Raw genomic sequence first — 24,837 nt, 5'->3', positions numbered from 1 at the left:
TATTTTTAACCCTACATTACATAGATTTGTTTAGAAAAAAAATGCCCAAAGGTGGCCAATCTTTATAGCAATGCTAAAGAGATACTAGTTGGAACCACAACCACCCTATACACGGTGCGATGGCCCCACAGCTGCCCACGGTATGATGGCCCAGAGCTGCCCTTTAAATGGTATGATGGCCGCACAGCTGCCCACGGTATGATGGCCCAGAGCTGCCCTTTACATGGTATGATGGCCCCACAGCTGCCCACGGTATGATGGCCCAGAGCTGCCCTTTAACATGGTATTATGGCCCCACAGCTGTCCACGGTATGATGGCCCAGAGCTGCCCTTAACATGGTATGATGGCCCCACAGCTGCCCACGGTATGATGGCCCAGAGCTGCCCTTTACATGGTATGATGGCCCCACAGCTGCCCACGGTATGATGGCCCAGAGCTGCCCTTTAACATGGTATTATGGCCCCACAGCTGTCCACATTATGATGGCCCAGAGCTGCCCTTAACATGGTATGATGGCCCCACAGCTGCCCACGGTATGATGGCCCAGAGCTGCCCTTAACATGGTATGATGGCCCCACAGCTGCCCACGGTATGATGGCCCAGAGCTGCCCTTAACATGGTATGATGGCCCAGATCTGCCCTTTACATGGTATGATGGCCACACAGCTGCCCACGGTATGATGGCCCATAGCTGCCCTTTACATGGTATGATGGCCCCACAGCTGCCCACGGTATGATGGCCCAGAACTGCCCTTAACATGGTATGATGGCCCAGATCTGCCCTTTACATGGTATGATGGCCACACAGCTGCCCACGGTATGATGGCCCAGATCTGCCCTTTACATAGTATGATGGCCACACAGCTGCCCACGGTATGATGGCCCAGAGCTGCCCTTTACATGGTATGATGGCCCCACAGCTGCCCACGGTATGATGGCCCAGAGCTGCCCTTTACATGGTATGATGGCCCGACAGCTGCGCTTTACACGGTATCATGGTATACTCACACAATTCAGGCTCCCCATCCACTGCAGCCTCCATCTCCTCGTCCAGCTTGTCTAGCAGTGGGCCGCAGGCTGGGAGTAATCTGCGGCCTGCCAGAGTTAGTGGCTGAGCAGTGAACCAGTGGCTCCCTTACTCCCCTGTCCCAATCTAGCTGTTAACAGATACTGTTAGACGTTTGCAGGCCAAGGCACGCCCGTCCCATCTGGCATTTGTCTGATGGCCAGTCTGGCCCTGATCCTAGAGACACTGAGACACACCTTGGACTGCTGCCTGAGGGGAGGTGATCATCTGGCCTCCTAGCAGAAGCAGGACTGCATATGAGAAAAAGCGTGCTGCGCTAATGGTAAAAATGGACATGCAGGCTAAAAAGGCTTGAAAAATGATACGTCATTTCAAATACAAAGTATAAAACTGATGTGTGAGTTTTTTTGACCTAAGACACTGTTTTTAGCACTAGCTTTATATTAGGAAGATTCTCTTTAAATAATTCTATAACTGAATCTGGGGGAGGGGAGCCATATTCGGTGCATTATAGCCATAGGAAGAGCCAACTGCTCCCAGCTAGTAAACTTTTTTATGGCAGTGTTCTCAGTAAAGTTAATTGGGGGTGAGTTGGGTTCTCCCAGCTGTGCGCAGTCACAGAATACAGCACTGAGTTTGGGAGCTGTGTATTAGCTGCTCCCAGACTTCACTGATGTAGACACAGGCATTGGTAAAACACCCACAAAGGCATTAAAGACAAGCCTCCGCCTCATGACAGATAGAAGACACCCCCGTCTATATGATCCTATCAATATGGCCTATTTGAGCCAGCATGGAGAGACGGTCTGCATGAGCAGGCCCCGCTGTGACGGATGGGAGACCTTCATAATAAGTTTTACTAGCAGTGGCCGCTGCCGGGAGAATGCCTTGCTGGCTGCAAATCACTCCCAACATGTCCGCGGTCTGCCAGGGGCTACAGCCACACAGGCTACATTGTAAAAAGGATGGTCTCTGATGATGCCAGCCCCTTCTAATGTAACGCTGTGCTCATCTGGATACATTAGAGGTAACATTACTCTCTTGAAGGTAAGATCACGTAGAAGTTCTCCTTTGATATAAATATTTTCCAGCATGTGAACATTGCCATTATTGTCTTATCTATATCTGAAGTTGTCACCTTATTAAAATCTGTCGTCAGATCTCGCCCTGGTTTGTCAACCTGTGACAGTAATGTCATTGTGTGCACTAATTTAATTATTTAGGATGATAAATAATGTACAAATGTCTGCATGGTGGTTGATTGATATTATAATTGATGCTATACAGAACACAACCGCAGGGCAAGCTTCTTTCTTTTTTTTCTTTCAGTCACCAGAATACAAGCGGCGTACATTACTAATGGATCTTTTAGTCTTGTTACAATTAGAGGACCGTACTTGCTTTGTAAACCCATACCAGAATAACTTTGTAATTCTGTTATTAAAAAAAAAAAATGCTAAATTTCACACCTTAACCGCCTGGTCAATTTTTGTAATTATTTTTTGGGGGGTTGCATTTTTTTTTCTTCCTGTTTCCAAGAGTCATAAGTTTTTGTCTTTTCCATTCATATAACTGAATGAGGGCTTGTTTTCGCAGGAAAAGTTGTAATTTTGAATGACACAATAAATTTTGCCATATAATGTGTTAAAATATGAGAAAATTCCAAGAGCAGTGAATGTGGAATAAAAGCAGCTTCACATTTATTGTGTTTTCACAGCGTTGACTTTGCTGTAAAAATGACCTGGCTAAACACATTTTAGGCAGTACCAAATTTTTATCTTTTTAATTTATGTAGTAAAAATTAAAACTGCATTCGTGTCACGATTTCATGTCACTAGTAACTTTTGTAATTTTCTGTTGATAAAGCTGTGTGGGTCTTGTATTATGCACTGTGAATTCTAGTTTTTATTGGTACAATTTTACATACACTGATCTGATATTTTTGGGATGAGGTGCAGTGATCGAAAAACAACGATTTTTCACTTTAAAAAAAAAAAAAAAAATTATTTATGGCATTTACCTTCAGGATGAACAATTTTATATTTCGATTGATAGGGCTTATATTTGCTCAGCTATGCCGAATATGCTATTGGCTGTTTTTTTTTTATATATATATATAATATTTGTAAACACTTTTCACTGTGTTTCTTAGTTCCCTTAGGGTCCTTGAATCTGCTTGATTGCTTATACTATACACTGCAATACTGCGGTTGGGTTTTATACAAGTACTAAGATGGTGTAGACGTTGACCTTCAGCAAACCCCATGCTGCCTTTTGGCAGCCCATGATCTCGTTGCAAGGGAGGGGAAGTTAAGGACCCCCTAAGTGAGGACACCAGGATAATGGATTGCACCACTTAGAGGCTGCGGATAGAGATGTCTTGTGTCGGGAGGGGGCAAATATTAGGCAGGATTATGGTATATAGCCATATTATTTAGATAATTGATCATTTAGATCTATGTGATGTCCTTTTATGAAATTTGGTGCCAATCCGTAGTATAAGTGTATTTATATGCAGTGATGGATACTGCCACCAAATCTGACTGAATGTGTAGCCCTGTGTAGGGGAACGTGCAGAGAATCCTGTAGAAGTGCCACCATCCCTAGAACGTGCAAATGGCTCCGCTCCACTAGGAATGAGATGTTCAGGAAGGTGGTGGAAAATACTGCTTTCTTCTGTTTCTTTTATCTTGCTGTAATTTCTGTAATGTAATAATGTTTATTGCACAAATGTAATTTAAAGATCATGCGGCGGCTCTCCTGACATGTCTGATTCTGTAAATGCTTTCAGTCCCCATAAAATAATAATTCTGGGGCATCGGATCTTAGACCTTGCATGACGTGTCCCTGCACTGTCTGACATTTTCCAGTCTGCTGACAGTGTCTAGACACCACACTGATGCTAGCACGCAGTTGTCAGTTTATTCAACAATTTTCCAGAGGAATAATGGCACAATGCAGAGGCTCCAGAATTCTGATTTTATACAGATTGCTTGTATTTACTAAAAGAGAGGTGCTGGGAGAGCTGACCGGGACTTAAGATTTTTGTTTTTGTTATTTTTTTCTTTTGTTATTTTGTGTGATGCTATTTAACATAAAGTTCCGTTTTCATCACATTGTGTCATGTTAGTTTTCAGAGGAGGAAGAAGCTGCTCTTAAAGGTCCAATAATCAAGCGATTTGAAGAGGAAGGCAACCCATACTACTCCAGTGCCAGGTGAGACGATATGTAAACCCAGATCGGACACCACAAGGTACCGCAACCCAAAAGTAGCAATCACAGCAGGTCCTAAACTAAGGTCAGGCATTACAGTTTTTCCTCTGACAGATGGCATTACGACAGAATTGGGTAATATACACATTGAAATTAAGTATCCATTCAACCACAAAAAAATCTTTCAAGGGGAAAATATCTGCATAAATCAATCAACATGAAATTTTAGTTGCGGCCTACACTTGTATAGATTACCTGGTCTTTCCATAGTCTAATGTGCGTAGATGGGTTTATTAAAGGGGTATATTCATTGGATTTGCTGTGTATGGCATATAGGAGCGAGTCTGAGCGGTCAGACACATCTTTCTCCATAGCCCATCTTCTGTATTGGATGGTGCCGCAGCAACCATAGCAATAAACTGAGAGCGATTGTCGGGGTCCATCCAACATATATTTACTGTATTACTACCTTGGTGTCATATGCCACTCCTCTCCCAATGCAGATTGTATCCCATTCATCACCGGGGAGCATGGCATTGTTTTCTGCCACTTTTCTCACACTGCTCTGAAGTGTTCTACGTTTTTTCAGCACATTCTCATTTGGCGGAAAAAGTGTCAAAAGAGCGTCATAAAAAGAGGACAAACCTAGATTACACTGTTCTACATATTTTCAAAAGTTGTCAGGATCATATATAAAATGAGCCATTTCCTAATGATTTTTACCTCCTGAATTCCAATCTGACAATGACATTTTTTGTTTGCTTTTGTTTCTAGAATATCACACAGCTTTGCTATTATTGCTGTATATAATTATACAGTGGAATGTAAAAGTTTGTGCACCCCAGGTCAAAATTACTGTAATTATAAACATTGAAGGAAGTTAGAGATGAAATTATCTCTAAAAGCCCTGAAGTTAAAGATGACACATTTCCTTTGTATTTTGGGCAGAAAAAAAATTATTTTTTTACATTTTACAAATGACGGAAAAGAAAATGATCCAATGCAAAAATGTTGGCACCCTTCATGGTTAGTACCTAGTAGCACTTTCTTCTTGCAAGTATCACAGTTTGTAAATGCTTTTTGTAGCCAGCCAAAAGTCTTTCAATTCATGTTTGAGGGATTTTCATCCATCCTTCCAGTTCTGTGAGATTCCTGGGTCGTCTTGCATGCACTGCTATTTTGAGGTCCAGCAACAGATTTTCAATGATGTTCAGGTCAGGGACTGTGCGGGCCATTGTAAAACCTTGAGCTTGCGCCTTTGCAGGTAGTCTATTGTGGATTTTGAGGTGTGTTTAGGATCATTATCCATTTGTCATCTTTTCAACTTCAGCTCTTTTTACAACTGGTGTTATGTAACGTTTGCATCAAGAATTTGTTGATATTTCATTGAATCATTCTTTCCTCTACTCGTGAAATGTTCTCTGTGCCATTGGCTGCAACACAACCCCAAAGCACTATTGATCCACCCCCATGCTTAATGGTTGGCGAGATGTTAATTTCCTGAAATTCTGTGCCTTTTTTTCTCCACATATACCTTTTGATCTTTGCAGACAAATAGTTCTATTTTACCTCATTAGTCCACAGGCCTTGTTTCCAAAATACATCAGACTTGTTTAGATGTTCTTTTGCATATTTCTGACTCTGAATTTTATGTTGAGGACACAGGAGAAGTTTTCTTCTGATGACTCATCCATGAAGGCCATATTTGTGCAAGTGTCTCTGAACAGTGGATGAATGTACCACAACGCCAGCGTCTGCTATATCTTTCTGAATGTGTATTGTAGCCAAGCGAGAGTTCTGATTTGCCTCTAGCAATCCTACAAGAAGCTCTCACTGACATTTTGCTTGGTCTTCCAGACCTTATCTTGACCTCCACTGTTTCTGTTGACTGCCATTTCTTATTTGCATTTCGAACTGAGGAAAGGGCAACTTGATAACGCTTTGCCATGTTCTTATAGGCTTCTCCTGTTTTGTGGGCCTCCACCATTTTTAGAATGCTAGGCGGCTGCTTAGAAGAACCCATGGCTGCTGGTTTTTGGCACAAGGATAGAGGAGGCTGGGTTTTATAAAGTTGGAGAATTTGCATCACCTTGCCTTTCTTCACATTGACAGTGAACAAGCCATAACCATAACAGGCTAATTAAGGTCAGAAACCTTTAGCCAAAGTTATGGGAGTGCAGAAATCTCCAAGGGTGCTCAAACTTTTTCTTTTTGTAATTTTTAAAATGTAAAAAAAATGACTCTCTTGTGCCTAAAATACAAAGGAAATGTGTCCTCTTTAACATGAGCCCTTTTAGAGATCATTTCTAGAGATGAGTGAATTTGATCGGGTCAGGGCTTATTCGGCAAGCTATAGCACTTGCTGAATAAGCTGCAGAGGGAACCCGGCTTCCTGATCGCAGCTGCATGTGTCGCGGCTGTGTGACAGTCACAACACATACATGGAAAGCCCAACAAACAGGCTCTCCATGCATGTGCTGTGACTGTCACACAGCCGTGACACATGCAGCTGCGGAGCCAAACAGCTGATCAGCCAGCGCGATCTAGGAAGCCGGGTTTCCTCTGCAGCTTATTCAGCACGAGCTATAGTTTGCCGAATAAGCCCTGACCCAATCAAATTCGCTCATCTCTAATCATTTCTTCTTGAACTTGTTTAACTGTTCACAATAACAGTAATTTTGACCAGGGGTGCTCAAACGTTTACATGCCAATGTATGTATATCTGTCGAATATAACTCAACATAACATGCTAGTTTGTTTTATGGTTCAGGCAAGCTTCTTTGCAAATGATAGATTCAATTGCTATAAATTATAGATTTGTGTAGCAATAACACATCCGTAATGACAGTACTTGATGGTGTTTAATGCTATGTGCGCATGTTGAGTATTTGGTTGCAGAAATGTCTGTAAGGTTTCTGCATCTTTGACAGGAAAAACACTGCTGCAAATCGCTCTTTTATCTTTTATGCTTTTTTGCATGTGTTTTTATACAGCAATGAATGCTTTTTTGAGCTAAATAAAAATATTTAAAAGAAAAGTTTTGTGATTTAATTTATTGGTTCAACACCACCTTTTTCATGCTGATGCAGTGGCATCAGAATAATGGGATTAGGGCTTGGTGTCTGCAGCTCTCATTGACACCTAGCTCTAGGCTTATTAATGAAAAGGTGTCAGCCCGACACCCTCAGTACTACGCCGATAAGTAAACACAAGCACACACAAACACACACACAAATACACACAAACCTACACACACATTGTCACCAGCCTATGTAGGAGCATTAACAGAACGAACGTGCATAGGCTGTAACCAGACAGCAACTGTTAATTTTAAAGGAAAATAAATAAATAAAATGGCGTGGGCTCCCACGTAAATTTAATAACCAGCAGAGGGAAAGCCGATGGCTGGGGGCCGATGTTTATAGCCTGGGAAGGGGGTAATGCCCATGGAGCTTTTCAGGCTATTAATATGAGCTCACAGCTGTCTACATAGCTTTTACTGGCTATTAAAATGGGGGACCCCCAAAAAACTGATGTGGGGTACCCCTATAATTAATAACCAGCAAAGGCTATGCAGACAGCTGTGGTCTGATATTAATAGCCTAGGAAGGGGCCATGGATATTGGCCCCTCTCAGACTAAATTTATCAGCTCTCAGCCGCTCCAGAAAAGGCGATCTAAAAGATACGCCAATTCTGGTGCTTAGACTCGCTCTTCCCACTTGCCCTGTAGCAGTGGCAAGTGGGATTCATATTTGTGGGGGTGATGTCACCTTTGTATTGTCAGTTGACATCAAGCCCACAGGTTAGTAATGGAGAGGCGTCTATAAGACACTTATCCATTAGTAACCCCATAGTAATATTGCATAAAAACACAGACAACCAGAAAAAAGTCCTGAAATAATGACACAGATTCCTTTATTGAATCTTAATTAAACCATACCTACAACCTGCAGTAACCACCGGTGGACCCAACCGCTGCACGATCATGTCTACCCCCTTATACTGTATTCTTACCCATCCCTTGTAGATTGTGAGCCCTCGCCGGCAGGGTCCTCTCTCCTCATGTACCAGTCGTGACTTGTATTGATTAAGATTTTTGTACTTGTTTTTTATTATGTATACCCCTCCTCACATGTAAAGCGCCATTGAATAAGTGGCGCTGTAATAATACATAAAAATAATACCTACCAAACGCCTAATCCACCGAAGCCAACGTCTCCTGCAACAAAAATGAAATAATTAACCACAATATTCCTCACCTGCCTGCGAGAAGGTAATCCATAGTGTCCCACTACGATCCTGATCAGTTTGAGAGCAGTGATGTGACTGCTCTCAAAGACAGCCAGTGATGCACTTATAGGAGGTCATCGGTTCCGCAGTGTATCACTGAGCTGCCCTGAGAGAGGTCACTGGAGTTCATCATAGATCTCATGGCAGCACTGCTGCGTGGGAAAGTTCTCCTATCAGCGGCATCTGCTGTCACTGTTATCAGCGGCACCTGCTGTCACTGTTATCAGATGGCCCAATGGGAGCAGTAGTCTCATCTGCTCACCCCTGCGGGTCAGTCACAGCTGTGGGATGACGCTGACATCTGACAGCATGACCCCGCAGCGCACTGACCGATGGTCTTGCCGGCGGTTGTTTTACCGCCGATAAGAACTACCGTGCTGGTGTTTCCCACGCTGTCACACAGATGACAGCATGAGAAATATCATAGGAAGTCGGTAAAACGCGAAACAAAAATTGAGCAAATCCGCAAACATTTTTATAGCTGCGTTTTTTGCTGCGAATTTGACTGACTTAGTTGAAGTCAATGGGTGAAAAACGCTGCTGAAACATAAAAAGAATTAACATGCTGCAGAAAAAAATGCACTGTAAATACGCATGAAAATTTACTGATGTACACATTTCATGATTGTCATTGAATTGACTTGCATAAGGATTCCATTGCATTTTTAGACTATTTCCGCACAGAAAAAGTGCAGCGAAACCGCAATGTGTGCACATAGCCTAAAGGTACCTTCACACGAAGCGACGCTGCAGCGATAGCGACAACGATGCCGATCGCTGCAGCGTCGCTGTTTGATCGCTGGGGAGCTGTCACACAGACCGCTCTCCAGCGACCAACGATGCCGAGGTCCCCGGGTAACCAGGGTAAACATCGGGTTGCTAAGCGCAGGGCCGCGCTTAGTAACCCGATGTTTACCCTGGTTACCAGCGTAAAAGTAAAAAAAACAAACAGTACATACTCACCTGCGCGTCCCCCAGCGTCTGCTTCCTGACACTGACAGAGCTCCGGCCCTAACAGCACAGCGGTGACGTCACCGCTGTGCTTTCACTTTAGGGCCGGCGCTCAGTAAGTGTCAGGAAGCAGACGCTGGGGGACGCGCAGGTGAGTATGTACTGTTTTTTTTTTTTTACTTTTACGCTGGTAACCAGGGTAAACATCGGGTTACTAAGCGCGGCCCTGCGCTTGGTAACCCGATGTTTACCCTGGTTACCAGTGTAAAACATCGCTGGTATCGTTGCTTTTGCTTTCAAACACAACGATACACGGCGATCGGACGACCAAATAAAGTTCTGGACTTTATTCAGCGACCAGCAACATCACAGCAGGATCCTGATCGCTGCTGTGTGTCAAACTAAACGATATCGCTAGCGAGGACGCTGCAACGTCACGGATCGCTAGCGATATCGTTACAAAGTCGTTTCGTGTGAAGGTACCTTAACTGTCTTTTTTTGGAATGATGATGTGAAGTATTATGTTAGCACAACCAAGACCAAAAGAAAATGTTGGCTAATGCTGCACATTTCCAATTCTATTTCTTTTTCATCTGATGTGTTTTCGTGTCTTTTAATTCTAAATCAAATTAGATAACGTTCTAATAGATTACATTCATTGAATAGTGTGAATTTATGAGAGTCATTAGGAGCTTCTTTCCTGAAAGCATTTATCACTCCTACCTTTCTTCATATGAGCTGATGATCAATTTCACTAACTAAAGTTTAGACTTTTAATTTGAGGATTTCTGGAACGGTCCATGCACTGAATATTTCACTATCCCCTAATAGATCCTCTTATCAGTGTTTACATTAAGACATGCATACAATGCACATGAGACTGTCTTGGATAGCCTTAGAAAGTGATTTTTCATTTTATATTCATTTGTCGTGACTGAGATTACTAGGGGTTTAATATCCAGTGTATTAAACAACTTCTGCCTTCTCATCTTCAAAAATGTTCTTTACAAGTAAAAAGGAACTGGGAAGAACATTTTGGTCATCTATCTGAGGAACAATGGAGTGACGTATTGGAGCTAATTTCCAAATTGTCTGAGTGATTCTCAGAGACTCGCAGTTTTATCTTGTGCATGGAGTTTGTTATGCAAGATAGGTTTTGGGTAGGATGCAATATGTCCACTTGTGTTTGTGATGATGCCCACGATGTAGGATGCGTGAATATCGGTGCTTCCTGGAATGGAGTTATAGCCCTGATGGGGCAAGTATATAACATGCCAAAATACTTCCCTATCCCAGGATATGTATTTTAGGTCTGTCTTGGGTGATGGGGTGGGCTCTGAGTCCCTGTACGTTCTGGGCATTTCTCGCATACTCTTCCAAACTCGGAAACTGTTGCCTTCCACTGCCAGGAATATGTATCACTTTCTGTTAAAGAATTGAGAACAAAGAATCAAGAATTGAGAACCTTATTTAATTGGAAAAAAGTGTCTAACAGAAGAGAGAGGCTATATGTAATTTTTTTTTAAATTGGGGCTTATGACCAGATCCCACTGGTCTCACTTGTCACGTACTTAGAATAGTTACTCAACTTGATGCATCTTTCTTGTCGCATAATATCAAGGTACAATTCTTGTGGTTCTGTAACAGTCCTCCTATACCTAGTGCCTGGACAGACACTTTTCTTCTTACATGTTCTAATATGTACATGGTGAATATGGTCATTACATGTATTTGGAGTGTTGGTATGTAGTGTCTATGTGGCTTTTACCTTTTTTGTTTTGTCTTTCTTGCTAGGATTTCAATTAATGGGATTCAGTCTGAACAGTCATTCTGTGCTGACAAATTACAGGCCCTCAATGCATTATAGCGTAGCAAACCTTTAACTACACCTTTCCACCTGCTTGTTTTCCATCAATCTTGCCCCTGTCTTCCTTGATTGACAGCTCTGGCTTCAGAAAGGGAAAACGTGGGTGGGAATGTGTAGTTATGTGTTTGGCCACATTGGTGCACCAAGCGCTTGTACTTGGTTTGAGCAGTCTGTGGTGACAGTGTCCTTTTTAAGTGTACCCGTTCGTTCAAAAGAACTTGCAGCAGAATGTCCAATACATACACTCACCGGCCACTTTATTAGGTACACCATGCTAGTAACGGGTTGGACCCCTTTTGCCTTCAGAACTGCCTCAATTCTTCGTGGCATAGATTCAACAAGGTGCTGGAAGCATTCCTCAGAGATTTTGGTCCATATTGACATGATGGCATCACACAGTTGCCGCAGATTTGTCGGCTGCACATCCCAAAGATGCTCCATACAAGGCAGGATGGATCCATGCTTTCATGTTGTTTACGCCAAATTCTGACCCTACCATCCGAATGTCGCAGCAGAAATCGAGACTCATCAGACCAAGCAACGTTTTTCCAATCTTCTACTGTCCAATTTCGATGAGCTTGTACAAATTGTAGCCTCAGTTTCCTGTTCTTAGCTGAAAGGAGTGGTACCCGGTGTGGTCTTCTGCTGCTGTAGCCCATCTGCCTCAAAGTTCAACGCACTGTGCATTCAGAGATGCTCTTAGGCCTACCTTGGTTGTAACGGGTGGCGATTTGAGTCACTGTTGCCTTTCTATCAGCTCGAACCAGTCTGCCCATTCTCCTCTGACCTCTGGCATCAACAAGGCATTTCCGCCCACAGAACTGCCGCTCACTGGATTTTTTTTCTTTTTCGGACCATTCTCTGTAAACCCTAGAGATGGTTGTGCGTGAAAATCCCAGTAGATCAGCAGTTTCTGAAATACTCAGACCAGCCCTTCTGGCACCAACAACCATGCCACGTTCAAAGGCACTCAAATCACCTTTCTTCCCCATACTGATGCTCGGTTTGAACTGCAGGAGATTGTCTTGACCATGTCTACATGCCTAAATGCACTGAGTTGCCGCCATGTGATTGGCTGATTAGAAATTAAGTGTTAACAAGAAGTTGGACAGGTGTACCTAATAAAGTGGCCAGTGAGTGTAGGTGTGACATATAAATTATATAGGTCTGCAAAAAATTTTTTCAGGTGCCAAGGTTTTTTGAATGGATTTTTTTTAAGGTGCTGAATTCAAAAATCTCATTACTTTTGCTGAGTTAGTTCTAGTTTTGAAGAAATTCATCCATGAAAATAATGAATTCCCCCAATGCAACTCGTGTGTGATCACATATGCAATAGCTTTTAGTCTTTTGACTCTTTAATGTTCTTAGGTAATGAAATATCCCATATAATTATTTTATATTTCAATTTGTAGCCTTACAATGCTATAAACTTGACTTTTTGAAGCCAAAATTCTACTGTCATTAGCTACTAAATATCTCAAAAATTAGAGCCAATCTGGCAAAACCGAAGTCAGTCTTAATCAGCACCATAAAGTTAATATAAAACCGTTCAGACATCGTTGCCACCAAAATTGCTGTATGCGAGTGTTATAAGCGATCAAGCAATCACAGCTTCAAATCTCCTAGAGGAACTTAATCATGCAATAAATAAAAATTCTATAAAATATATATATAATCCTCTTACTTTTTCCCCATATATGCTATTGAAAAAAAGATATAGTAGCCAGTGATGAGCGAATATACTCGTTACTCGAGATTTCTCAACCAGGCAACCCCCACATGTACTTATGCTGGCTAACAGATGTAAATCATTCAGCTGCGGCAAAAAAAACTAAATCTCCGAGCACTAAAAAAATACTCGGAGGACCCCCGAGCATGCTCAAGAAATTTCGAGTAACGAGTATATTCGCTCATCACTAATAGCAGCCTAAAGCTTTCTTTCCTGATCACCTCATACACATACAACTTTCGGCTCAGACAAACATTAATGTTATAAACTGGGGGAGAGCGGAGAAATCTGCCGCACGGCTCTAGTGATGGTCTATCTCCTGGAGAGAAAAAAAGGGTCAGGTGTTTGACTTAATGTTTCCGGAAACATTGTGCGTCGGAGATAATATTGAGGCCGATCCCATTGCTCTAGGCAGGATCAGCTGACTTTAGTTGATATTAGTGGAGGGCTTTTAGCCAGATTGGTCATTACACTAAACCATTTACTTGTGTAACAAGTCTTGCCCCTTTCTCGAATCTAAGACATGTAATAGGGAAAGTATAGAACAGCGTAATTCTGTACATATTAAAATCCACCTTGGGCAAATGGGAGAAAGGCACAAAATAGAAGCTGGCAGTAGAATGACCAATACCAGTGCACCATTGTATCTTGAAATAAATCTGAAATATTTTGATTTCCTACAGCCATCAATAGGTGAGGGCTCAGCAAATCTAGATTTATATACAGCTACTATTGAGCTTTAATGTCACTAAAAAAATCTCTATGTAGTGAGTTTCCATTAGTGGCAGCCGCTAGAAATGTTCTGACTGCATCCAAGAGTAGAAGCAGTTCACTGTCGGTCTCCCGGTACCTCAGGCCCCGATGTGTGACTTGCATCGTATAGTTACACTGCTAACTTTTAGAATATTGGGCCCATGAAAGTTTTCACGTTAGAGTTCTTGCATAAAGGCTTTGAAATATCTCAAAATTTAGTCGCCTCTCAGAGCTGCACATACATTTGCAATTTTCGGAATCTTCACTGCAGTTTCTCCCAGCTCCACAATATAGACAGAGCGGGGGCTGGACAGAGGCGAGGCCACTTGTCAAATTTATGAAGAGTGGAGGTGTACGCCCCCTTCCGGCGCACCTGACTCCAGCACGCCCCCGCAACACCGGTGAGAACAACGTCGGTCTTGATGAATCCGACTCATTGTGTCTATGATTGATAAAATAGTATTCAAATCTCAATAATGTGTTGTCATAGCGTTAGCCTTGTAAAATCATTTACTACTGAGGACCTGTCACTTACCATAAATGTCATCTCTACCTGGTGTATAAATGCCACTGAGCTCTCAAATCTGGCGTAATGTTTTTGTTCCTGTGCCTTTTCCTTCCAGAAATATGGTCCCCTCTTCCCTTTTATATAAATTTAGTCTTGTTAGGCAACTGAGTGATTCCAAGAAAACTCTCCCTGACACTGGAAAGCCACAAGACTAGATTTATACACCGGTAAGAAGGGGCCTGATCTCGGGAATGGCGAGGCGCAGGTACGAAAAAAAACCATTAGATTCAGAACAGGTAATAGGGATATCCTATGAACAAATACGAATGTAGATTTCTAGGGTGAGTGTACACCTTAAGTATTTGTTGCAGACATTTCTGCATCACGAACATGTCACATGGTACAAAATGCTGCATAAACAACGTGCATTTTTTCAGTGCCACCACCACACAGCGACTAGGGCATATAAATACTGAAAGAATTGACTTGCAGATATGAAACTGCTTCAAATCTGCTAGGAAAAATATCAGCAACGTGTGGAGGATGCTCCAGGAGTCATATACACTTTCCTGGTACTACTAAATGCTTCAGTTTTTATGATTAAAAGTGCGGAAAAAAAACACATTAAAATCATTATTTCGGAGGATAATAGCATTTATACCAGGTAAAAAATGCATATTTATGGCAAGTGACAGATTCCCTTTTATGAGAACTTTCGGTTACAGTTTATTTTCTTAGGAATGAAATATTTTCTTCTTTAGCACCTTCTCCCTGTAATCCTAATGATGATAAAATCTTTCTCTTCATTGTGTGTATCCACAGGTTGTGGGATGATGGGATTATTGATCCTGCCGACACCAGACTGGTTCTAGGGATGAGTCTTGGTGCAGCGCTGAATGCACCGACACAGAAGACTCAGTTTGGCGTTTTCAGAATGTGATTGACTCCAGAATCGTTGTGCACACTACATCAAATGTTCCAATGTGACCTTTCTAATCTATCCTCTTCTGTAAAATAAAACATTTTATACAATGTCCACTGTCCTTTTTCATGGCATCTATTATTGGTATATAAGGATAAATTAACCAGTTCACCCCGGCTCCTGGCCTCCGGAGGCATGGAACTGCAAGGGACCACTTGTGAATGAAGAAAGGAGAGGTTCCAGCTTCAGAAGTTGCAAAATGTATTGTTAAAAAGATTCCATCATGAGGGTAGACCCAGCTACGCGTTTCGAACGTACACTCTGCGTTCTTGATGAAAGCTTTGGTAAAGAACTCAGTGTGTGAGTGCTGGGTCTACCCTCATGATGGAATCTTTTTAACTCAATAAATTTTGCAACTTCTGAAGCTGGAACTTCTCCTTTCATCTATTGTTATCTGTGTTAAGAAGAAGTATGGAGCTCTGACACTTTTTGGGGCAGATAAAAGTAGAGCACTGTTGGACAATATCTTGACTTTTGAACATGGCGACAGCTGAGAGTAGACTAGTAATTATTTATAGAATAGTGTTACATAGGTGCAATTATTCAGTCTTTGAAGAATATGACAATCATTTTAATACAGTGGCTGGCACATCGGAAGCATCTTTATGTAAGATTTTGAACAGTCTATGCCTAGTATGTCCGTACCTACAATATCATTTACAGCATCTGTAGGGGTTCATTCATTGTACATCATTGGTCATTTCTGCATTTTTGGTATCCCTTTTGCTATAAACAGAGACCGTTCTGAAGGCAAATAAAATCCAATCTGTTAGGGAATTGTTTCTGATTTATAGCTTACTCATAGTATACTTACGCAGATACGTTTTTAGGTTACTGTACCTGAACTCAGCCCTGACCACGAAGAAATAGGCAGGAAAATGCATTGTCCTTGTTATATGGTATAATGCTTCTCTGTGCTTTGTCATAAGAAAACAAAAAAATCTCTAAAGTATCCCACTTGGATACAGGATATAATTACTGGGGAGTAGGGCGGCTGACAGATCAATATATGATCTAGGTAATTAAATGTCAGTTTACAAACATCATCCCAGCAATATTGAGCAAAGCTAACCTGAGGGATTCCTATCTATACCCCAAAGACAGAAAATGTGTAATTTACAGAATTGCTGCAGCATCTGGGGTATCCTAATTTGCGTTGTCATTCATTAATCGTTATGTACCATATAAATGCTTAGCACCTAAACCTGCCCAATACTAAAGCTTGCGTCGGTTGTCAAATAAATGTATGATCAGTAGATTTTTGTCACTTTGCAATGTGCACAGTGACAGTGCGCTCTCTCACCAGCTCAGATCGGAAGTAAAGAGGCGGCAGGAGAGCGCTCTGTCAGTGCATGTTGTAAGAACACCCTATGTGCAGAGTCCAGCGCAACCCTCGCTAAATAATACTGATGTGATGTTGCCAAAGTTGTTCCCAAAGTATAAGAAACAAACATATATTGCAGTCTAATGGCATTGCAGCACTTATTAGGGAACACATTAGATAATCTCCTGCTTAAAAATTGTTTAATCAGACAAAACCAGAATAATTGCCAATACACAATTAGACAAGTGAGTAGTTCAAACAAATCACCCTTTTTATGTAGATTTTCCAACTCCAAGCTGTATAAACTTGAATGTTTATTGGGTGAAGCAGATCAGGTGTTGTGTATTTGTGTAATGGGGAAAGGTGCGGTGTAAGGATATCAGCACCCTTTTTCAAGGGTGTTCAGAATTATTAGGCAGCTTGTTACCCTCAGGCATAATGGATCAAAGATTGACTGAAAAGTCATATATGTTACAAGTTTTACAGAGGGAGGCAGCACTCCTGAAATTCCTAATATTGGAGCGTCACCAAAGAACCATCAAAAGTTTTGCTGCAAATAATGAACAGGGTCGCAAAAAAAAAGAATTGAGAAAAAAAGGCGCATGCTAACTGCCAAATATTTGTGAAGAATCAAATATGAAGCCTCCAAGAAGCCATTATCCTCCAGTGCTGTCATATTTTAGAACTGCAACTTCCCTGGAGTGTCCAAATGTGCATGGTGTTCAGTGCTCAGAGACATGGACGAGAGGTAAGGAAGGCTAAAACCTGACCACCACTGAACAAGACACAGAAGGAGAAATGTCAAGATTGGGACAAGAAATATTTGAAGACAACTTTTCATAGGTTTTAGGGACTGATGAAATGAGAGTAACTCTTGAGTGACCTGATGGATGGGGCCATGGCTGGATCAATAATTGGCACAGACCCCCACTTCCACTCAGATGCCAACAAGGTGGAGACTGGTACTGCTATGGGCTGGTATTATGAAAGATGAACTAGTTGGACCTTTTCAGGTTGAAGAAGAACTGAAAAACAACTCCCAAACCTACTGCCAGTTTTTAGAAGACTCTTTGTTCAATCAGTGGTACAGGAAATATGTATCTTTCAAGAAAATTATTTTTATGCAGGACAATACTCCATCACATATGCATTGCAGCCCCCGCTGCTTGGCTATCCAATAAAGGCCTTAAAGATGAAAGAATGACATGGCCTCCATCACTATTCAGGGACAAATTCTGACTGATGGTAGCTCATTCTTGCCTAATTAATGTTTCAAGTTTACCTCAATTTGTGTTTTTGTTTGTCCACACTTTTTGTGGCTTGACTTTGTGAGGTTTAATCAATTCAAATATTAGACCCAATATGGAACCTTGAAATAAGTATCAACTAAGACTTATTGAACATCAGTGCAGAGCTTGCTCAGAAATGGCAGCAGGCAGTTGTCAGTGCATTTACACACACAGAAAGGACAAGACTTTTGGAGGCTGCCATATTGTCAAGTAGGAAATCAAAGAAACCACATAGCTACAAAAATCAAGGACAGAGACATTTTGTACGAAGCTGCAAATGAGTGGGGTAGTCATTTTCTCTGATGAATCCCCCTACAGACTGTGGGAAATTTGGATGATTATTGGCCAAAGAAGAAAAGGTGAGCATCACAATGAGTCCTGTGCCATGTCAATAGTAAAGCATCCTAAGACCATTCATGCGTATGGTTGCTTTTCATACATTAAGTGGGCTCACTCAAAATTTTGCCTTAAAACACCGCCACTCATTAAAAAAAATAGCATCTAGACCTAGTTCAAGAGAAACGTCTTCCAATGATCCAGGAGAAATTTGATAATGAAGAATGTTTTTTTCCAGCATGATGGAGCACCAGCTCCCAAGGCAAAAGTAATGGCTAAGTAGCCTGATGAACAAAATATTTAAATTTTGGGTCCCTGGCCAGGAAACTCCCCAGATCTTAATCCCATTGAGAACCCGTGGTTAATCTTTAAAGCCTAACTCTATGCAATAGAGACACTTTACTTTTTGCACTTTGCACATATCTATTCCTATAGTACCCACTGCTTTATATAGGAGCCTTTATTGCCTACCTGACCACTTGGCCTTATTGCATGATTGTGCCCTATATATATATTTCTGTACTCCTACCACCACTGGGGTTGTTATAAATAGTCTATTAAGGTGTTCAATTGTGGGTACCTGACTCCTAAAAAGCAATGTTGTTTTTTGTCTATTGCTAATTTATGCTAAAAATTCTTATACTTCTATGGATGTGATCATGAACCTTTTGGTCTGTTTAAAACAATTATTTATTGACAGTGAGACGCTGCCAGGGACCGCGTTGGGAGCAGGTGAGTATATCGGGGAAGGTGAGCATTGCGCGATAGTCACCCTCCTCGTTCCACTGCTGCGCGATGCTCTGTCTTCCATCCTCTGCACTTACTGTTCAGGTCAGAGGGCGCGGTGACGCGATTAGTATGCACGCTGCCCTCTGCCTGAACAGTCAGTGCAGAGGGTGGAAGACAGAGCGTGGAACGAGGAAGGTGACTCACTAGTGCCGGGGGCCTGAGCGAAGAGAGGTGAGTATGTGATTTTTTTTAATTTTAATCGCAGCAACAGCATATGGGGCAAATGTGTGGAGCATCGCATGGGGCCACAATGTATGGAGCATCGTATGGGGACACAATGTGTGGAGCATTGTATGGGGACACAATGTATGGAGCATCTTATGGGGAATAATGTATGAAGCATCTTATGGGGCCATCAACCTTTATGCAGCATTGTATGGGGCAAATGTTTCTATGGAGCATCTTATGGGGCCATTATTAACCTTTGTGCAGCATTATATGGGGCATATTTTAATATGGAGCATTATATGGGGCTTATTTTGTATGGAACATCTTATGGGGCCCATCATGAACTGTATGGAGCATTATATGCGGCTCCTGATTCAATATGGATATTCAAAAACACTTAATCTACTGACTGATGTCTCAATTAATTTTGCTTTTATTGGTATCTATTTTTTTTTATTATTATTATTATTTTTATTTTTTTTTCAAACATTTTTATTGGGAGATTTTAAGATTTTACAACTGAAAGGGATAAACCAGGAGGGAAGGGGAAGGTAAGGGGTGGGATTTGAAGAAGGGAAAAAAAGTAAACCCCTATGGCAATAGGGGAGACTGGCACATATACCATACTTAGTATAAACATAATATCTGGAACTTATATGCAATACCTAAAGACAAAAAAGTTGCTATTGTACTCTATCAGCTTAATCAAACATAAAGACAAAATTAGTATGGTATGACTTCTCATAAAAATGCTTTGAAAATTAAATAATTCTCAGCTCTGACGTTGCGTTATTTATAGCCCAAAAACTTTACCTAAAAAAAAAAAGTTGAGTAAAAGAAGTAAAGACATAAATAATGCTTCACATAACTCACAAAAGTTAGCCCTGAGTACAACATGCTGTAACACACGCAATAAAATATGCAGAAAAAGACGAATGAATCAACTCCAAGTCTGGCCTGATCAGTTCCTCTTTGAATTTGTTCAATGTGGCATAAAAAAAAATATGCCTATACAGTAGCTTGACATAAAGTAATATAGTTGTTTTGACGATGAAAAACTACTCAAATCAACATATGAGGCTATATATGATGGCCAGTGAGATACATAATTTTATAAGAAGGCCTGTTGCGTCTGGGTCATCAGAGATGACTTTCCGACCTTGTGGGCGAAAAATATATGGTTCTATTAAATGCTAAAATGTGGAATATCTGTATAGAAAAGAAAGAGAAAAATGTTTTCCGGAATTCTTGACGAAGATTTGTGTTTAAGTTGAGGAAATGGGACTAGGCAAAGACCCGGAGGAGTCCACGCCCGTGTAGTTCAGCAAGACCATTGCTTCTGCTGAGGAAGAGAAGATGTTCCATTTCGATGCATAGTAAAACCTCAGATTTGAATAATGATGCCAATTATACTTGATTCCGGCTTGTTGTAATCTTTGAGTAGATTGTTGGAACATCTTCCGTTTTTGTAAAGTAACCTTACATAAGTCTCTGTAAAAGGCTAAATGGCCATACTGAGATGAGACAAATCTTGATTCTTTTACTACGTTAAGCAGTGAATCTCTCAGCCAATTGGGATAGAAAGAAACAACCACATCTGCTGCTATATTCGGGGGCAAAGTAGATGGCCTGCGGATTCTAAAAATTTTTTGAATCGTATTTCTCCCTTGGGTTTCAGGGAATAAATGGAGGATCATGGAGGAAACATAACCCTCCAGTTGCGCTTTTTTTACTGATTCCGGAATCCCACAAATTTTCAAATTGTTTTTCCTTTTATAGTTCTCGAAGTTATATAATGATTAGAGATACCGCGCTACAAGTGGCTAAAAGTAGACCGTGTCTGTGGTCCTGTTAAAACATACACAAGACCCTTCTTTATACGTATTCCACCTGTTAATGGTCAGATCAGCCAAGCCTAAATAAAACTAGCACAGTGTTAAACAATAGCCGATAATTAGTGGTGCTGTATCACCTACTGTCTAAAGATAGTTGGACGGCTGGGCTGCTTGCTTGGAATAGGTGTCCGCTCCGTTCCAGGGCAGTTCCCGTCCTTACGGGAGATGAGTGTGCAGATATCTGCGTGAGCTGATGTTGATGGCTGCGGGTGCTGCCGGCGGAGACCGCCAGTGTTACGTGTAGTGCCAGAGACGTCCCTGGATACACGTGGAAAATGGCCGACACTGCAGAGCAGTGAGTGACATCACTGGCCTATGGAAGGGTTGATGAAGAAGTGCGTGTCACTTTGAAAAGCGTAGGTTAGAATTGGCCCAACCAGGCTTCCATAGGCCAGTGACATCACTCACTGCTCTGCAGTGTCGGCCATTTTCCACGTGTATCCAGGGACGCCTCCGGCCGGGACATCTCTGGCACTACACGTAACACTCGCGGTCTCCGCCGGCAGCACCCGCAGCCATCAACATCGGCTCACGCAGATATCTGCACACTCATCTCCCGTAAGGACGGGAACTGCCCTGGAACGAAGCGGACACCTATTCCAAGCAAGCAGCCCAGCCGTCCAACTATCTTTATACAGTAGGTGATACAGCACCACTAATTATCGGCTATTGTTTAACACTGTGCTAGTTTTATTTAGGCTTGGCTGATCTGACCATTAACAGGTGTAATACGTATACAGAAGGGTCTTGTGTATGTTTTAACAGGACCACAGACACGGTCTACTTTTAGCCACTTGTAGCGCGGTATCTCTAATCATTATATACTGGTTTTTCCTTGCTATCGGATTAGGCACAATATCCGTTGAGATACCGGCAGCACTTGTGTAGCATACATTTGTGGTTATAGCGCCAGTGTAATTTTTAGTATATTTTAGTTCTCGAAGTTAGCTAGTTCAATCCTAAAAGCCGCCACTTCAGTCTCTACGTAATCCAGTGGGTCCGAGCACCCGGAAACGTCCTCTACATCTTTTGCTGCCTCCTGATGAGTGTCTTGAGGGACCAGTCTTTTTTGAGTGTATACAGGTTTATTAGGAGCTTTTTTCATATCAGAGTGTGGGGTGGCACTGATCTGTGAAAAAGTGTCTTTGAAGAGATTTTTAATAAACTTCTCAGAGGTTTGAGCTGCTTTTAAGGTCATAGAGGTTAGGAGAGCTCTAGATAACTTAACCAAAAAACTCTCTGAGGGTTGTTCATCGGAGGCTAGAATGTTGTCTATTAATGAGTATTTGGAAGCCTCAGAGTACGATTGATCCTGGTCTAGATTGCTGGTGTTTGAATCATTTGATAATCCGCTTGAACAATTTGAGTACTCACTATAACTAAACTCCTCAGGTGAAATATTTGAGTAGGAGGTATTGTCAAGATCAGATTCACTGAGGGAGTAATTATCCTCTTGATCAGAGTAAACTGAGGAGTCCACAGACTTTGCAGCCACACAGTTTTCCTCACTTTTTGACAGAGTAGGCAGAAGGGAGGCTGATTGAGAGGTGTCAGTATTGTCATTTGTTTGTAGTTTCATATCCGTGTCACCACAATCTTTAGGCGACTGGTCATATTTCTCTGTAACAACCGATTTAATCCTCTCCGCAAAATATGATGTGCATGAGTCAATCCACGCATCAGACCACTCCTTAATTAGTATTGGTGAATCGCTTGCTGAAAGAGGCTTACCCCCACTCAGAGAATTCCCTGTTCAAAGGCAGGATATCATTGCTGGTATTAGACTGGGTTCCCAATTCTACATACAAAGACTCTGCTTTATTTAGAGTGAGTAACGGTGATTTGAGTGACCCAAACCCCATGCGCATTGTGAATATCATTAAGCTCCAGGGCTGCAGTGGGTGTTTTGAAAGCCTCTGGCTTAATAATCTGCCTCCTGCCCTGTGTCCCGGCTCCTCCACCCCTCTCGCTCCCTTGTATTTCACAGCGTTCTCTGTCAGCTCGATCAGCTGACGTCCAAGACACAACCCTTTCCTCCTTCGCAGGGATGAACTCCGGCGCGTCATGCCTGAGAGTGCTGCATGAAGTTCCGGGCGCTGGGGAAATACCCCCGCCGTTCTGTGGATTCCGGTCCCGCCGGCACTCACCATCTCCTGACTGTAGCCTCCGGGTGATCTGCGGGCCCTCTGCGATCCACCGGCTCTGCCGATTCACTTCTTCCAGTTCCACGGCAGCTGCAGGGGGAAGCGCACCTCTCCTAGGCAACCATGAGCAGTCGGCTTTTGTATCCATCCGCCGAGTCCTCGCAATGTGCCTCTCCATTGCTGTTCTGCCTCTCACCTTGGCACCTGTGATTGTTCCCAAATCTCCGTTTTTCTTGTCTGTGGAAGGTTGAATGTTCATATGGGTCTTCTTAGTCTGTATGTTAGGTCTCTGCTCCTCCAAGTATTTGCCAGCATGCTGGCTTTTAGTTGCCGGACTACTTTTTCTTTGTCCCGAGGGGAGCCGTCCTCCATTAGGCATCAGCTGTTGCTTTTTCACTCCCGGTGAGGGAGATATCTTCCTTGTGCCAGCGTTTTTCTTTGAGGGTCCCATTCCTGCTATGTTCCGGCAGGGTTTAAAGGCAGATATTCTTGTTTTCAGTAAGCTTTAAGTAGCATTTTTAGGGGAGTAGCAGGAGCTCCTAAGGAACACGTCTGCTCCTTTCCCCTGGCAAACCACGCCCCCATCTATTTTTATTTTTGACATTTACCGGTAGCTGCTGCATTTTCTACCCTAGGCTTATACTCGAGTTAAGTTTTCCCAGTTTTTTGTGGCAAAATTAGGGGGGGTCGGCTTATACTCGGGTCGGCTTATACTCGAGTATGTACGGTGTGTGTATGTGTGTATATATATATATATATATATGTCTCACTGACATGAAACGTTGCCATGATGGGCTATTAAACTTGAACACTTTTTGAACTCATTTGCAATGGTGTGCTGCCTCTGACTCTTTGGACTCTCACTGACATTTATACAGTGGGGCAAAAAAGTATTGTCATTCAGCAATAGTGCAAGTTCCACCACTTAAAAAGATGAGAGGCGTCTGTAATTTACATCATAGGTAGACCTCAACTATGGGAGACAAACTGAGAAAAAAAAATCCAGAAAATCACATTCTGTTTTTTTTATCATTTTATTTGCATATTATGGTGGAAAATAAGTATTTGGTCAGAAACAAACAATCAAGATTTCTGGCTCTCACAGACCTGTAACTTCTTCTTTAAGAGTCTCCTCTTTCCTCCACTCATTACCTGTAGTAATGGCACCTGTTTAAACTTGTTATCAGTATAAAAAGACACCTGTGCACACCCTCAAACAGTCTGACTCCAAACTCCACTATGGTGAAGACCAAAGAGCTGTCAAAGGACACCAGAAACAAAATTGTAGCGCTGCACCAGGCTGGGAAGACTGAATCTGCAATAGCCAACCAGCTTGGAGTGAAGAAATCAACAGTGGGAGCAATAATTAGAAAATGGAAGACATTCAAGACCACTGATAATCTCCCTCGATCTGGGGCTCCACGCAAAATCCCACCCCGTGGGGTCAGAATGATCACAAGAACGGTGAGCAAAAATCCCAGAACCACGCGGGGGGACCTAGTGAATGAACTGCAGAGAGCTGGGACCAATGTAACAAGGCCTACCATAAGTAACACACTACGCCACCATG

At 42.1% G+C, this 24,837-nt stretch overlaps 1 protein-coding gene across 2 annotated transcripts in view; it reads left to right on the top strand.

The window, feature by feature from the left end:
* MCCC2 (methylcrotonyl-CoA carboxylase subunit 2) overlaps positions 1-15,374 on the top strand; it is a 111,064-nt gene extending 95,690 nt beyond the window's left edge. For both annotated transcript variants that reach the window (XM_077287942.1, XM_077287952.1), the window contains exons 16-17: positions 4,159-4,244; positions 15,163-15,374. In XM_077287942.1, the coding sequence (XP_077144057.1) occupies positions 4,159-4,244; positions 15,163-15,280 (204 nt within the window). In that variant the 3' untranslated portion in view covers positions 15,281-15,374. The remainder of the gene's footprint in view (positions 1-4,158; positions 4,245-15,162) is intronic.
* The last annotated feature ends 9,463 nt before the right edge of the window (positions 15,375-24,837 follow it).

The sequence above is a fragment of the Ranitomeya variabilis genome, chromosome 1, assembly GCF_051348905.1.
Source record: "Ranitomeya variabilis isolate aRanVar5 chromosome 1, aRanVar5.hap1, whole genome shotgun sequence".
Taxonomy (NCBI): domain Eukaryota; kingdom Metazoa; phylum Chordata; class Amphibia; order Anura; family Dendrobatidae; genus Ranitomeya; species Ranitomeya variabilis.
The sequence above is the reverse complement of the archived record's forward strand: the minus strand, read 5'-3'. Positions and strand labels throughout refer to the sequence as shown.